This window comes from Melanerpes formicivorus, unplaced genomic scaffold (assembly GCF_026170545.1).
Source record: "Melanerpes formicivorus ecotype bairdi unplaced genomic scaffold, bMelFor1.0.p_v2 SCAF_47, whole genome shotgun sequence".
Taxonomy (NCBI): Eukaryota; Metazoa; Chordata; class Aves; order Piciformes; family Picidae; genus Melanerpes; species Melanerpes formicivorus.
In genome coordinates this window covers 510,811-523,904 of record NW_027142399.1, presented here as the reverse complement: position 1 = coordinate 523,904, position 13,094 = coordinate 510,811, and the positions used below count along the sequence as shown (strand labels likewise).

Sequence of the window (13,094 nt, the reverse complement as noted above, 5' to 3'; positions counted from 1 at the left end):
ACTGCTCAAGGCTGGGGCAGGAGCTCCTGTGGCCAGGAGACTCATTTCAAGGCAGAAGGCTAGCAGGGAGGGTAGTCCAGTGGCCAGAAGGGCTTGGTGGGCAGTCCCATGGGCACATTCAGCATTCATCTGATCCCCATTGGGGTCTTCCTCCAGTGGCCTTGACCACAGCTGTGTCCCCATGGTGGCTCTCACGTTCAGGACAGTACTAGTGGCAGAGTGAGGCTGTCCTGCCTCTGTTCTGGATGTCCAGGGCTCCAGGGACAGAGCAGGCAGCTGAATCTCTTTCATGACTGAGGAACCTCTGCAATTTCCTGTAAAGGTATTTTTAATTACCCTTGGTGGTGCTGCTGGTCCTCCAGCTCCCCTGCTACTCCCAGCACACATGCTGCAGACAACCTTCTCCTTCCCTGGGGGAATAAAAAGTCCAACTTTTCCATTGCTGCTTCAGAGGGAGCACAAAGGGAGAACAAAATGCTTAGGAAAGAGCCTGGTCAGAAACTCCCTCCTGGGAGGTGGCACAGTGTGGGGTTACAGAAGTGTCCATGAGGGCTGCTCCTGCCAAGGGCCACATGAAGAGCAGCTGTGCACAGGCTAACAGCTCCCAGGGAGGCTGTGGGGCAGTTGGTCCCACTGTAACCCTTGACTAGGGCAATTGGTCCCCCTGGGTTCCTCAGCAATAGGTGGTGCAGCCCTGGCCAGGCTGCTCTGCCCATGGCCTGGGGCAAGCAGACAGATCCCACACGAGCTCTGCTTGATGGCTGCAGCAAGCACTGAGGGCAGCTCTACCACTCAGCCCAGGGCCTGGCCCAAGTGCAGGAAATACCTGGCAGGGAGAAATCACAACCTGCAGCACAGATGGAACAGATACTCCCCAAAAGGGGACATGAGCCTCCTCTAGGAAGCAGCCTAGAGACTAAGACACCAGTGTCCCCAAGCCCAGCTGCAGGGGACAGGCAGATCCCCAGTGCCTGCGGTTCACACAGCATACCCTGCCCTTCCAGAGCCAGAGCCAGGGCCAGGCAGGAGCGTGAGTGAGCCCAGAACACCTCTCCTCCCTGCTGACAGCCTCGGGAGGGATGGAGCTGCTGGAAGGAGCACAGCACTGGAGAGATGTGGTGAAGGGAAGCAGACATCCAGGGTGGAAGCATCGCTCTGCATGGGGCCGGCGGAGTCCCAGATCGCCTGCCTCTACACGGAGGAAGCTGTGAGGAGAGCAAGAGCAGCAGATCTTGAAGTGCTTGGCAGCCCTCAGTGCCAGCCACAAGACACAGAGAGGTCCTTCCCAAAGGCAGGCAGCTGCCGGCGGCACTCACCGCACGGCACGTGGCAGTCGCACTCGCAGACGTGGCAGCGCAGGAACCAGCGTGCCCAGCCCGGCTGCTTGGTGGCACAGCCCGAGATCTTGATGCAGCCACGCTTGGGGGTGCCTCCCAGGTAGGCCTGGGTGCTGCACGACGAAGAGCAGCTCCCAGCAATGTCCCACTCGCTGATCTCGATCCGACCTCGCAGGCAGATCCCTGCAAGAGCAGGGCCAGAGCACCTCACCCGGTGCCCACCTGCCCACGGCAGCACAGGGGGAAAGGAGGATCAGAGACGTGCCTGCAGCCCCCCCACCTGCTTCCCATGGATGTGAGGAAGAAGTTCTTCCCCATGAGGCTGGTGAGACACTGGCACAGGTTGCCCAGTGGAAGCCTCCTGCCTGGAGGTGTTTGCAGCCAGGCTGGAGGTGGCTGTGAGCAACCTGCTGCGGTGTGAGGTGTCCCTGCCTGTGGCAGCGGGGTTGGGACTGGCTGAGCCTTGAGGTCCCTTCCAAGCCTGACAGCTCTATGATTCTGTGGCTGCCATGTGGGCAGGGGTCTTCTGGGTACTCACGGAGGCAGGTGGGCTTGGGGGTCCAGCGGCCGTTGGACTGGCAGGCGCTGGCAGCGTCCCCCCGCAGCAGGAAGCCAGGCCGGCAGCTGTAGCGCACCACGGAGCCCACCCACCAGTCGTTGCCGTGCACCACCGAGTTGAAGTCTGCTTCTGGGCGCCCACAGTTCACTGGGGACAGGCAGGGTCCTGTCAGCAGTACCCTCTGCAGCCTGCCTGACAGGAACCAGCCCAGGGGGATGCACCCAGACAAGGCTGCGGGTCCCGGGTGAGGATCTGGGTGCTGGGCAGGACCCACGGGTACCCCGGGCTGTGTCCTGTCATGGCCCAAGGGTGAGCTGCTGGAGACACTCCACACAGATGTGTTGTACAAAACCTGCCCCCCTTCCCCCCAAAAGCCCTGCAGCCACCCCCAGAGTCCCCCCAGGGTCCCCCCTCTGGCTGTACCTCTGCAGAGGGACTTATAGCCCAGCCAGCAGCAGCTGCCATTCCCACACTGGCTCCTCTTCAGCTCCTTGTGCTTTCCCTTGCAGCCTCCCAAGCAGATGGGTGCTGTGCCAGACCAGTAGGTGTCCAGGTCTCCTGGTGCCACAGGGAGCAAGGAAGAGCAGGACTGAACTGGGGCCATGGACCACCTTTCCTGCCAGTTCCCCAGCCCTCAGAGCCCCCTAGGGAGGTGGTGGAAGCCCAGCAAAGGCTCAGCCTCAGCCCACCCCAATCCCTGCTGTACTGCTCCCAGCAGTTCTGCAAACCAGCTGCCCATTTCCCTGTGCCAAGGCTTGGCAGAGGGATGAGTCCAAGGCCTTGCTCCCTGCTGGGGAAGACCTGTGTGGCCAGGTGGCAGCAGCTCTGTGGCACCCTGTAAGCCCCTCTTCCCCCCAGACACCCTGTTACCTTCTGGGTCCTCACAGGAGACCAGCATGGTGAGGAAGAGGAGGCCCAGTCCCATAGCACACACCATCCTCCTCCCCTTGCCCCTCAAATCAAAGGCCTCCTCTCTGCTTGCCTAGGAGAAAGTGAACTTGGCTTCCATACACAGAGGACAGGGGGGAAGGGAGGAGACATTCCCTTTAATTCCAATCCTCTCCCCAGCAGATAATCTCTGGCAGATTACCCTCCCTGGACCCAGTGTTTAAAGGGACAACTCCCAGCCACTGCTCCCAACACCTCCTGCTCAGGCTGGGCAGGAGCACCAGAGGCCAGGAAGGGGCAGGGGCAGGCAGGGCTTTGGCCTGAGGCCTGCATGCTGGAAAGCAGGCTGGGAGTGCTGCGAGTGCAGAGCTGGCAGGAGGCCTCTCTCTCTCTCTCCCTCTCTCTCTCTCTCAGCTATCCCTGGCCCAGCCCTGCCAAGTACCACATCCCGTGCCAGCAGCCCAGGGGTGCTCTCCCCAGAGTCAGCAGCCCCAGGAAACCTTCCCACACAGCTCTGCCCACTTCATCCCTGCTCCCCACACACCCCCTGTGACAGCAACTGCAGGGCACACTGTGCCCACCCAGGGCACAGGCCTAAGGGGCTGCTCTCCTCAGCCCACCCCAAGGGCACAGCCACAGCTCCCATCCACTGTGTTTGTGGTCAGGAAGCAAGCAGATGACCAAGGCTGAGTATTTCCTCCCTCAACCCAGAACTGCAACTGCTGAGAAAGGAAGCAGTGGGGAAAGGCCAGTGTCCAGCCCAGGACACTTCCCTGCCCCCATCTGGGCACATCACCTTCACACACAGGGCAGTGAGAGCCTGAGTCTCACCCCAGGGACACCATCTTCTCCCTGTCCTCATCCAAATCCCTCTCCAAAGGGCAAGCTGGCTGTGCTCACCAGCCCAGGCTGCTCTCTGTGCTCAAACAATGACATTGCAGGCAGCTGACATTCACACCCTGAAGGAGGCAGCAGGGAAGGAGTGCCAGAGCTCAGCCTGGCCTGCCAGTGCCACCTCTGGAGATGTGGAGCAGCACCCTCCAAGACACTCACCAGCTGGACATGCCAGGAGATCCTGGCAGCCCTTCAGTGCCCACCTCCCACACTGCAGGCTCCAAGCAAATTGGTTTCATCCTCCCACCACAACATGTCTCAGCTGGCAGGGATGGGGCTGAAAAGGACACCACAGCAGCTGGCCTGGCAGTCTGACTTTTATTTGCTTGACCAAAGTACACTTTGCCCAACCAGGAGGCCAAACCCCAATGTGGGGAGGAAACTCAGTGAAGGACAAAAGCAGCAAGAAGCTCCCAGTCCCCCAGAGCTGCAGGGCAGCAGCAGCCCACAAGGGACAGCACCTCCAGCCCTCTCCATCAGTGCAGTGCCAAGGCATCAGTAGTGCAACCCCCAGCAGCACCAGCAGAGATGATGCTCAGGCAAGTGCTAATGAAGGCAGAACTAGAGCAAGCCACCCCCTGGAGAAAAGAACAGACCTGCTAAAGGCCACAGACCTCCAGAGGGCAGAGGCTTCACCCACAGGCTCTGCTCTGCCTGGGGAGATCCTAGCTGAGGACCATGCTCAGCAACAGCTGACAGCTGCACAGCAGCAGGGACCACATCACCCATGAGTGACCAAGAGGGGAAAGCCTGGGTGGGTGGGTGGGAGAGGCTTGCTAGTCCCTGATCCCCAAAGGAGGGGACAGAGAGGTTATCTCAGCTCAGCTCACTTGACCCACAACCAAGAGGGACCTGTCCTTCCCCTTCCCCCATGCTCACCACAGCTGGCAGCCACTGAGGCTGGGGCAGAAGAGGGGACAGTCAGTCAGCTGCAGGCAGGTGAGGACCACCTCAGCCTCCTTCCCCAAGCTCTTCCCAACCTCCTCCACATGCCCCAGGGGCTGAAGTTGTGCTCATGCAGGCAGGCAGCTCAGAGGATGTGGATGCCCAGCTCCTCAGCTGTCCTCTGCAGACGGTCCATGACATTCTCCTCCAGCTCCATGGGCAGCCCCCCCGGCGCTGCCCCCTGCTCCTCGGAGGGGGTGCTGGCCATGACATAATAGACAGTCTCACTCTGCCCCTGCTCGTTGGTCCTGTTCACCACACGCACGATGGGGCTGCCCAGGCTGCTGGGCTCCTGCCCTGGGCACTCAGCTGCTCCTGGCAGGGCACTCAGCTGTGCTGGCTCAGAGCTCTCACCAGGGCAGGGGGGCAGGGCCAGCGGGGCCGCCGGCAGCTCGCCACAACTGTTCTCCTCCAGGGGAGCCTCTGCTGGGGCCTCCAGGATGATGCCCTGCAGGTTGCCCTCCCCCTCAGACAGCACCACGCACTCAGCTGAGCTGTCCAGGGCCTCCCCTCGCTTCTCCCTGTCCTTCAGCAGCTGCTCGGTCAGCTCCACGCTCTCGTAGCGCACCAGCTGCAGCCTCATGTAGCCATCCTCGTGCTCCTTGTACCTGGGCAAAGAGAGGCAGGGCAGATGGAGGCACTGCCCCTGCAGGCCCTGCCCCAGGGCCAGCCAGCAGCCTGAAGCAGCAGCCAAGGAAGGCACACTACAGCCTAGGTTCCCCAGGAAAGTAAGGTTAAGACCCCTGCAGCCCCCACACCTAAGAGCACATCCCTGTGGCAGCCTCTGAGCTTTCTGCCAGGCTCTATCATGTCCCAAGCCCATCTCTTGCCTATCATGTCCCAAGCCCACCTCTTGCCTATCATGTCCCAAGCCCACCTCTTGCCTATCATGTCCCAAGCCCACCTCTTTCCCCCACTCAATTTCACTGGGAGCATTTGAGGTCCATCCCTTTTTTTCCTTCCAGGTTTTAGGCTCTGGAAACCATTTGGAGAGGATGCAGCCAAGGCATCTGTCAAGAGATTTACCTGCAGCAGTTCTCTAGAGCAGGACAGCATGACCTGGCCCCTGCCAAGCTCAGAAGTGTCCTACAGATGCAGTTGTGATGGCACCACTGCTGCCTCTCTGCTCCACTGCTCTTTGCCTATCAGATGTTTGCTGCCCAGTAACTCCCAGCCATTGGGGAATGTGTCTTGAGCACACCACAGGCAAGCATCAGAGCCCAGGCACTGCCAGGCCTCTGCTCCAGCAGGATGCAGGACACAGCTCCACTAGAGGGGAGGTGGTGTGGAGGCAAGGATGGGCAGTACCTGAAGCGAGGATGCCCTGAGGGCCATTTGAATTGGTGCTTCTTCCTGAGGTGCACAGTGAGGTTGTTCCCACGTGTGAAGCACTTCTCACAGACATGACACTTGTACCGGGGCTCTGAGTCACCCTGCAAGGCAGAGAGAGGGCTGTGAATACCCTGTGAGCCTGCTCAGAGGGCCTGGTGTCCCTGCATGGGCATGAAGGCAGAATCAGGTCCTCCAAGAGGACTGTCAGGAGGCATCACTGCTGCAGCGAGTGAGGAATGCAGCCTGACCTCACACTCCTACAGCCCTGGGCAGCCTAGCAAGCTGCACATCACTTCTGGGGAGCATGCTGCACTGCTTCTCGACCTCACTGGGAGAGAGCACAGAGCAGAACAGCCCTCTGCTGCCTTCTCACCTCGTGGACCTTCCTGTAGTGCAGCTTGATGGAGCAGAGGGAACGTGCAGTGAAGCTGCAAGCCTCAAACTCGCAGCGATAGGCTGGCTCCTTGCTGTGCGTGTCCAGGTGCTTCCTCAGGTCAATCAGATTCTTGCAGCTGAAAGGAGGTGAGGGAACAAAGGGGAACACACCCATACCTCTGGGGGCTCCTCCATCCCCACTGAGGGAAGGGGCAAAGCCCTGCTGCTCACCTGTAGTCACAGTAGTCACATTTGAAGGGGCGCTCCTCGCTGTGCCGAAATCGGATGTGGTTGCGCAGGGAGGAGGGCAGTGGGCAGGTCATGTCACACAGGGGGCACTTGTAATGGTTCACTGTGCCAAAGGGAGGGTGAAAAGCATCACCCCAGTGCAGGGCAGAGCACAGGCTCTTCAAAGGTGCAGCTGGGAGGAGGAGGCTTTACTCACCGTGGTTCCTCATATGGTCACGGAGCAGCCTCTCGGTGGCAAACCTCTTGGAGCAGTGAGAGCACTGGAACCTCTGCTCTGCAGCGTTGGAGGCAGGGAGGAAGGGGAGGGGATGGTGGGAAAAGTGATCAGAGCAGAGAGAACAGCACAAAGGGCAGCAAGGGAGAAAAAGGGGTAGGTACAGTGGAGCTAGGCCCTTCTCTCCTAGCAGGCAGAGAGAGCAGACACTGCCTATGAAGCCAGACTGAAAGCCCAAGATGCAAAGATCAAGCTCCCTCTGAAACAGCCTCCTTGTGCTGCCAGTGTGGGAACAAGGGAGCAAGCACTGCACACCACCCTGCCAGCACCACACAAGGGCACTCCACAAACAAAGCCCTGTGCTGCTGCTGCCCTTGACTTCAGCCCTGGGTCACCAGAGGAGGAATGGCTCTGGCTGCAGCAGCGTGAGCCCTGTGCAGCCTTGGAATCACAGAACTGTTCAGGGAGCTTCAGGTAGCTGTAGACAGCAGTAAGGTCTCCCCTAAGCCTCTTCTCCAGGCTAAACAACCCCAGCTGCTTCAGCTGTTCTTTATGAGGCTTGTGCTCCAGACCCCTCCCCAGCTTTGTTGCCCTTCTCTGGACACCTTCCAGCATCTCAACATCTTTCCTAACCTGAGGGGCCCAGAGCTGGACACAGGACTCAAGGTGTGGCCTCAGCAGTGCTGAGCACAGGAAAACGATGACTTCCCTGCTCCTGCTGGCCACGCTGTTCCTGATCCAGGCCAGGATGCCCTTGGGTGCCTTGGCCCCCTGGGCACACTGCTGGCTCATGCTCAGCTGCTGTCAACCAGCACCCCCAGCTCCCTGGCCGCTCTCAGCCAGCCTTTCCCCAGCCTGCAGCGCCGCATGGGGTTGCTGCGGCCAGAGCGTAGAGCCTGGCGCTCCGGGCTGGTTAACCCTCCTGCCCTTGGGCCCTGCCCATCTCTCCAGCCTGGCAAGGTGCCCCTGCAGGGCAGCTTACGGTCCAGGGCGGTCTGGCGGCGGATGTGGTCGAAGAACTTGGTGTTGTTGGCGAACATCCCCCCGCAGGTGGGGCAGGCCACCACCTTCTCCTGCGTGTGGCTGCGGAGGTGCTCCCGCAGCTTGCAGCGCCCCTTGAAGCTGCAGTCACAGTCTGGGAGACAAAACAGGGGGAGGGGGAAAATGTCAACCCACCACACCCAGCCTTGCCACCTCCTGACTGGATGTGTGGTGGGTTGAAATTTCCAACCCCCCTCCCCTCGACATGAAGTTTGCCAGGCCCTGGAAGCAAATGGAAGCTGTACTCACAAGCCAAAACCACAACCTCCCAATGGAAGGCAATGAATATGTCCAAAGCTTCCAGCATTTACAGATCATAGAATCATAGAACTCTTAGGGTAGGAAAGGACCTCAAGGCTCAGCCACTTCCAACCCCCCTGCCATGGGCAGGGACACCTCACACTGCAGCAGGTTGCTCACAGCCACCTCCAGCCTGGCTGCAAACACCTCCAGGCAGGAGGCTTCCACCACCTCCCTGGGCAACCTGTGCCAGTGTCTCACCAGCCTCATGGGGAACAACTTCTTCCTCACATCCATGGGAAGCAGGTGGGGGGGCTGCAGGCACGTCTCTGATCCTCCTTTCCCCCTGTGCTGCTGTGGCTTTGCAGTTAATAAACAGCACAGGAATCCTCCTGGCCAAGGAGCAAGGGAAGCTACTAGCTTCTCCCTCCCTGCCTGCCTCCCCCTTACCCCCAACTGTACAAAAGGGACAAGAGAAAGGAGCAGAGAAGTTAGACTTAGCCAAAACAATGCAGCCAAAGTCAAGCAGAAGCAAGTTAGGATCTCCCAGCCCAAGAAAGGGAGAAGAGGGAGAGATTGTTTTGGTGCAACTAGTTTGAAGCCCCCTTTTCTCTTCCAATGGCAATCTCTCCCATGGGGTTATTCAGAGCTAATGATTGTTTTCCTTTTTACACCTACTGCTGATTTAATTCACATTCTACTGCTTTCTGTTCAAGATCTGTGGAGAAATGTCCAGGCACAGCCTAAAACTACCAGGGAATGGCAGCCTCCTTGCTTCTCTTTTGACCAGCAAGGATCAAAGCCCTGCTCCAAAAGAGCTCCCAGAGCAGGGGCACAGCAGGTTGATGTCACTGGTGGACAACTGGTGTGGCTCTGTGGCAAGCAGCTGAGGAGCTACACAAAACCAGGAGAGAGTCACTGCTGAAAACATCCTTAACTGGAGCCCTTTCTTCTTTCTAGGTGCTGATGGAATATAAATGAGAAGGTCAATATTGAGCACTCAGTTGGAGCCCAGGAAGGAAATGCTACAGGAGCAGTGCACCCCTCGGGAATTGTGCACAAGGATCTTTCAAGCTCAAGAGGGTCACTGAAACCCTGCCAAGGAGTAGAGAGTTCTCCTCTGCAATGTTTGCAATGCAGCCCTGTGCAAAGCTCTCTAGACAGGCCTTGCATGCACTCACTAACCTTTCCAGCCACAGAAGACCACATGGTTCTCCTTCCCTGATGCCTTGTACTCAGAGCAGAAGCTGTGATCCTCCACATGCCGATAGAACCACTCAGGATTATCAAATGATCTCTGTTGGGGGAGCAAGGGCAGACAGAGCAGGGTGCAGAGATCAGGAGGAGCTGACCTCAGCCAGAGCACCACAGATACTTGCATAGATTGGTTTGGGTTGGGAAGGACCTTCAGGATCATCCAGTTCCACCCCTGTGCCGTGGGCAGGGACACCTCTCACCAGCCCAAGTTGCTCAAGGTGAACACCTCCAGGGAGGAGGCAGCCACAGCCTCCCTGGCCAACGTGTTCCAGTGTCTCCCCACCCTCCCTGGGAAGAATTTCTCCCTGACACCTAGCCAAGAGGCAAGTGTGCAGGAAAGCTGCAGGACAACTGCAGTTCTGCTTTCCTTGGCTGCCACAGCACAAGCAGCACACAGGAAAGCAAGCCCGGGTCTCCTGTCCTCTCACCTCACAGTACTCCCAGAGGCAGAGGAAGTTCTCCTGGATCTCAGGGATGATGTTGCGGCTCTGGAAGTCCAGCTGGCAGTGGCTGACGTCCGACTGGTTCTGCAGGGCCCTCAGCCCCCACTGCTTCAGCTTGGTGTGGTAGCAGTGGAAGTAGACATGGCGAATGAGGTCAGCCGAGCTCTCCGGGGAGCAGAAGCCGCATTCCTGCCACAGGCACGTGTACTCCTCTGCAACACAAACGGGAGGCAGCCAGCCCTTAGTGCTCTGGTGGAACCTCTCCAGGTACAGCCGGCTCCCGCAGGCAGAGACACGACATTCTGGTCTTGCAACAGGCAGCGCCGTGCTCCCCGGGGAGAGGAAGCTTCTCTCACAGAGAACATCCCAGAGGAGAGGGAGGGCTGATGAGCCGCAGCAGTGCAGGCTGCTGCCTCCTTACCGAGCGGGTCCACCTCGTCCCGGTACTCTCCGGGAAGGTGCTGCTGCAGGTGCTGGGCCACATGTTCGCAGAACTCCTCCATCTTCGAGGCCACGTAGGTGCACACCCCCCACTCGCACTGCAGCACCAAGGCCCCCTTGCCGCCGGCCCTGGAGGGAGGCATGGCCGGGGCCACCGGCCCCCGAGCGCAGGGCGGAGACGCCGAGGGTTCCCCTCCCCGCCGCGGTTCCTCGCTGCCCGAAACCGGGCACCGTCCGGCGGGGCCTTGGCGAGGCGAGGAGCGGCCCCGAGCTCCCGCAGCGGCGCTCGGAGCGGGGCCCGGCGGCAGCAAAGCAGCGAAGCGAGCCCCGGGGCGCTGCAGACCACCGCGCTCCGGCCGGCCCCGCTCCGCCGGGGGGCGCCGCAACCCAACGGACCAGGCCGCGCCGCCCAATAGCAGCCGCCCGTGCGGGGCCACCGACCAATCGCTGCGCAGGAAGCGGCTGCCGGCGCGCGGCGGCCGGGCGGAGCCGCCGGGAAACAGCTCCAGCCCCCAAAGGTTCCCGAGCCGCTCGGGGCTGCCCTGCCCGCCGCCTCCCCTCCCGCAGCAGCGCCGCTGCCTCGGTTGGGGCTTCGGGAAAGCCCTGTCCCGGGAGCCGGCGGCACTTGTGTGCCTCTCAGGGCTTGCTCCTGCGGCGCTGCAGCGCGGAGGGCAGCGCAGGCTTTGCTGCTGCCACGTAGGGCGGTCCCTGCTGCCCCCAGAGCCGCCCCTGCCGCCCCCAGAGCCGTCCCCGCCGCCCTCCGAGCCGCCCCTGCGCACAGAAAGTCCTAGCAGTGCGGTGGCTGTGGTCAGAATCCCCACAGCTGAGCAGCGCCCCACGCAAACCCCATCTAATGCAGCACATCCTCTTGACTCAGAAACGAGAAGGCAGGCTGAGAGGACAGGTTGAATTAAACAAATACCCCTTGGGTGTTGCCTCCTGCTCCTCTGGGCTTTTGGAACACAAAGTCAGGACACAGTTCTCAGAGAGCTTGCTTTGGCACAGGTAAATGCCACGCTAAACCCAAGTGGGATGGTGTGAAATCCCTCCCAAAGCCTGCCGTGCCAATACCCAGCTGCTCTCCCCTCTGATAGGGATGGGAACTACACGCCCAGATGCACTAAAACACACAAGAAAAACGAAGGTCTGATGTTTTCCCAAGCACGGTAAGAGATTAATCTCATCTAAAAGAAGGCTGACCGACTTTCTGGTTTATCTCTTGTTAGTTTTTTCCCCAGAATCAGTGGCTTTCAGTTTGTAATCAGTGCAGAAAACACCTGGGCTGGCTGCAGAGTGCAAAGCGATTCACTGGAACAGGACTGGCATTCAGCTTGTGTATCCTCACCAAAGTATACAAACATCCAGCACGGGAGACAAAACTACCTGGGAAGCCTGCCAGGAGGCAGGTGGCAAACAGGCTGCTGCTGACAAAGCAAAGACAGCCTTCCTCTGTTGCAACTTCACATCTGCTCACGCTTCTGCAGCCTGCCTGGTGCTCCTGCAACCTGCCTGGTGCTCCTGCCCATTCTGGTACCTCACCTTCCATAGCTGAGGCACCTGTGGGCACCAGGAGGGGTGGCCAGGCTACAGTAAGATTTGTTTTAATGTAAGAGGGATTAGAGAATCACAGAATCAGCCAGGTTGGAAGAGACCTCCAAGATCATCAAGTCCAAAGGATCACCCAACCCTAACTAATCAACCAGACCATGGCACTAAGTGCCTCATCCCCCAATCTCTTCTTAAACACTTCCAAGGACATCAACCCCACCCCCTCCCTGGGCAGCCCATCCCAAAGGCCAGTCTCTCTTGCTCTGAAGAACATCTTTCTAAGACCAAGCCTAAACTTCCCCTGCAGTTTAAGACTGTGTCCTCTTGTTCTGGTGCTGGCTGCCTGGGAGAAGAGACCAATCCCTACAACCTCCTTTCAGGTAGTTGTAGAGAGCAATAACATTTCCTCTGAGCCTCCTCTTCTCCAGGCTAAGCAACCGCAGCCTTTCCTCATAGGAGAGGTGAAAGGTTTGAATCTTCCATGAACTTGGTTGTATGATATCAAAGATCACTTGGGTCCAACCTTTAAAATCACAGAACTGTCAGGGCTGGAAGGGACCTCAAGGTTCAGCCAGTTCCAACCCCCTGCCATGGGCAGGGACACCTCACACTACAACAGGCTGCTCACAGCCACCTCCAGCCTGACTGCAAACACCTCCAGGCAGGAGGCTTCCACCACCTCCCTGGGCAACCTGTGCCAGGCTCTCACCACCCTCATGTGCAACAACTTCTTCCTCACATCCAATCTGAATCTCCCCACTTCTAGTTTTGTTCCATCCCCCCCACTCCTATCCCTCCCTGACACCCTCAAAAGTCCCTCCCCAGCTTTCTTGGAGCCCTCTTAAGATCCTGGAAGGCCACAATAAGGTCTCCTTGGAGGCTTCTCTTCTCCAGACTGAACAACCCCAACTCCCTCAGTCTGTCCTCAGAGCAGAGCAGCTCCAGCCCTCTGCTCCTCTTCATGGCCCTGCTCTGGACACCTTCCAGCACCTCCAGATCCTTTCAGTACTAGGGGCTCCAGAACTGGACACAGGCTCCAGGTGTGGTCTCACCAGAGTAGAGTAGAGGGAGAGAATCACCTTCTTGGGTTGTCCTTGTAATATAGGAGGTCACTACTTTCCACAAGCATATCAAGTGTGGATGTGGCCCTCTGGGCTGTGGTTTCATGGCCACAGTGGTCTTAGGTTGATAGTTGGGCTCCATGATCTTAGAGGTCTTTTCCAACCAAAACAATTCCATGATTCTGTATCCTCTGGGTTCTGAGCAGGCAGAACCCCTGAGCAGGCAGAACCCCTGAGCTCTTCTGCAGGTTAAGAGTATTAGGGATTCTA

General features: G+C 58.9%; 2 protein-coding genes across 3 annotated transcripts; both read right to left on the bottom strand.

The window, feature by feature from the left end:
- Nucleotides 1-1,119: 1,119 nt before the first annotated feature.
- LOC137451936 (sushi, nidogen and EGF-like domain-containing protein 1) lies at nt 1,120-3,932 on the bottom strand. Of its 2 annotated transcripts, XM_068159907.1 has the most exons (6): nt 3,838-3,932; nt 2,767-2,878; nt 2,320-2,454; nt 1,876-2,043; nt 1,317-1,520; nt 1,120-1,205 (listed from the first exon to the last, which is right to left on the bottom strand). In XM_068159907.1, the coding sequence occupies exons 2-6, from the start codon at nt 2,831-2,833 to the stop codon at nt 1,192-1,194; spliced, it is 588 nt and encodes a 195-aa protein (XP_068016008.1). In that variant the 5' UTR covers nt 2,834-2,878; nt 3,838-3,932; the 3' UTR covers nt 1,120-1,191. The 2 variants fall into 2 exon arrangements, with proteins under 2 accessions (XP_068016008.1, XP_068016007.1); XM_068159906.1 differs by lacking the exon at nt 3,838-3,932 and having other exon boundaries at nt 2,767-2,910.
- A 52-nt stretch (nt 3,933-3,984) lies between these two features.
- On the bottom strand, nt 3,985-10,559 carry HINFP (histone H4 transcription factor). Its single transcript, XM_068159946.1, has 9 exons — nt 10,196-10,559; nt 9,760-9,986; nt 9,260-9,371; nt 7,776-7,928; nt 6,776-6,853; nt 6,562-6,682; nt 6,329-6,467; nt 5,932-6,056; nt 3,985-5,231 (listed from the first exon to the last, which is right to left on the bottom strand). The coding sequence occupies exons 1-9, from the start codon at nt 10,356-10,358 to the stop codon at nt 4,709-4,711; spliced, it is 1,641 nt and encodes a 546-aa protein (XP_068016047.1). The 5' UTR covers nt 10,359-10,559; the 3' UTR covers nt 3,985-4,708.
- Between the last annotated feature and the right edge of the window lie 2,535 nt (nt 10,560-13,094).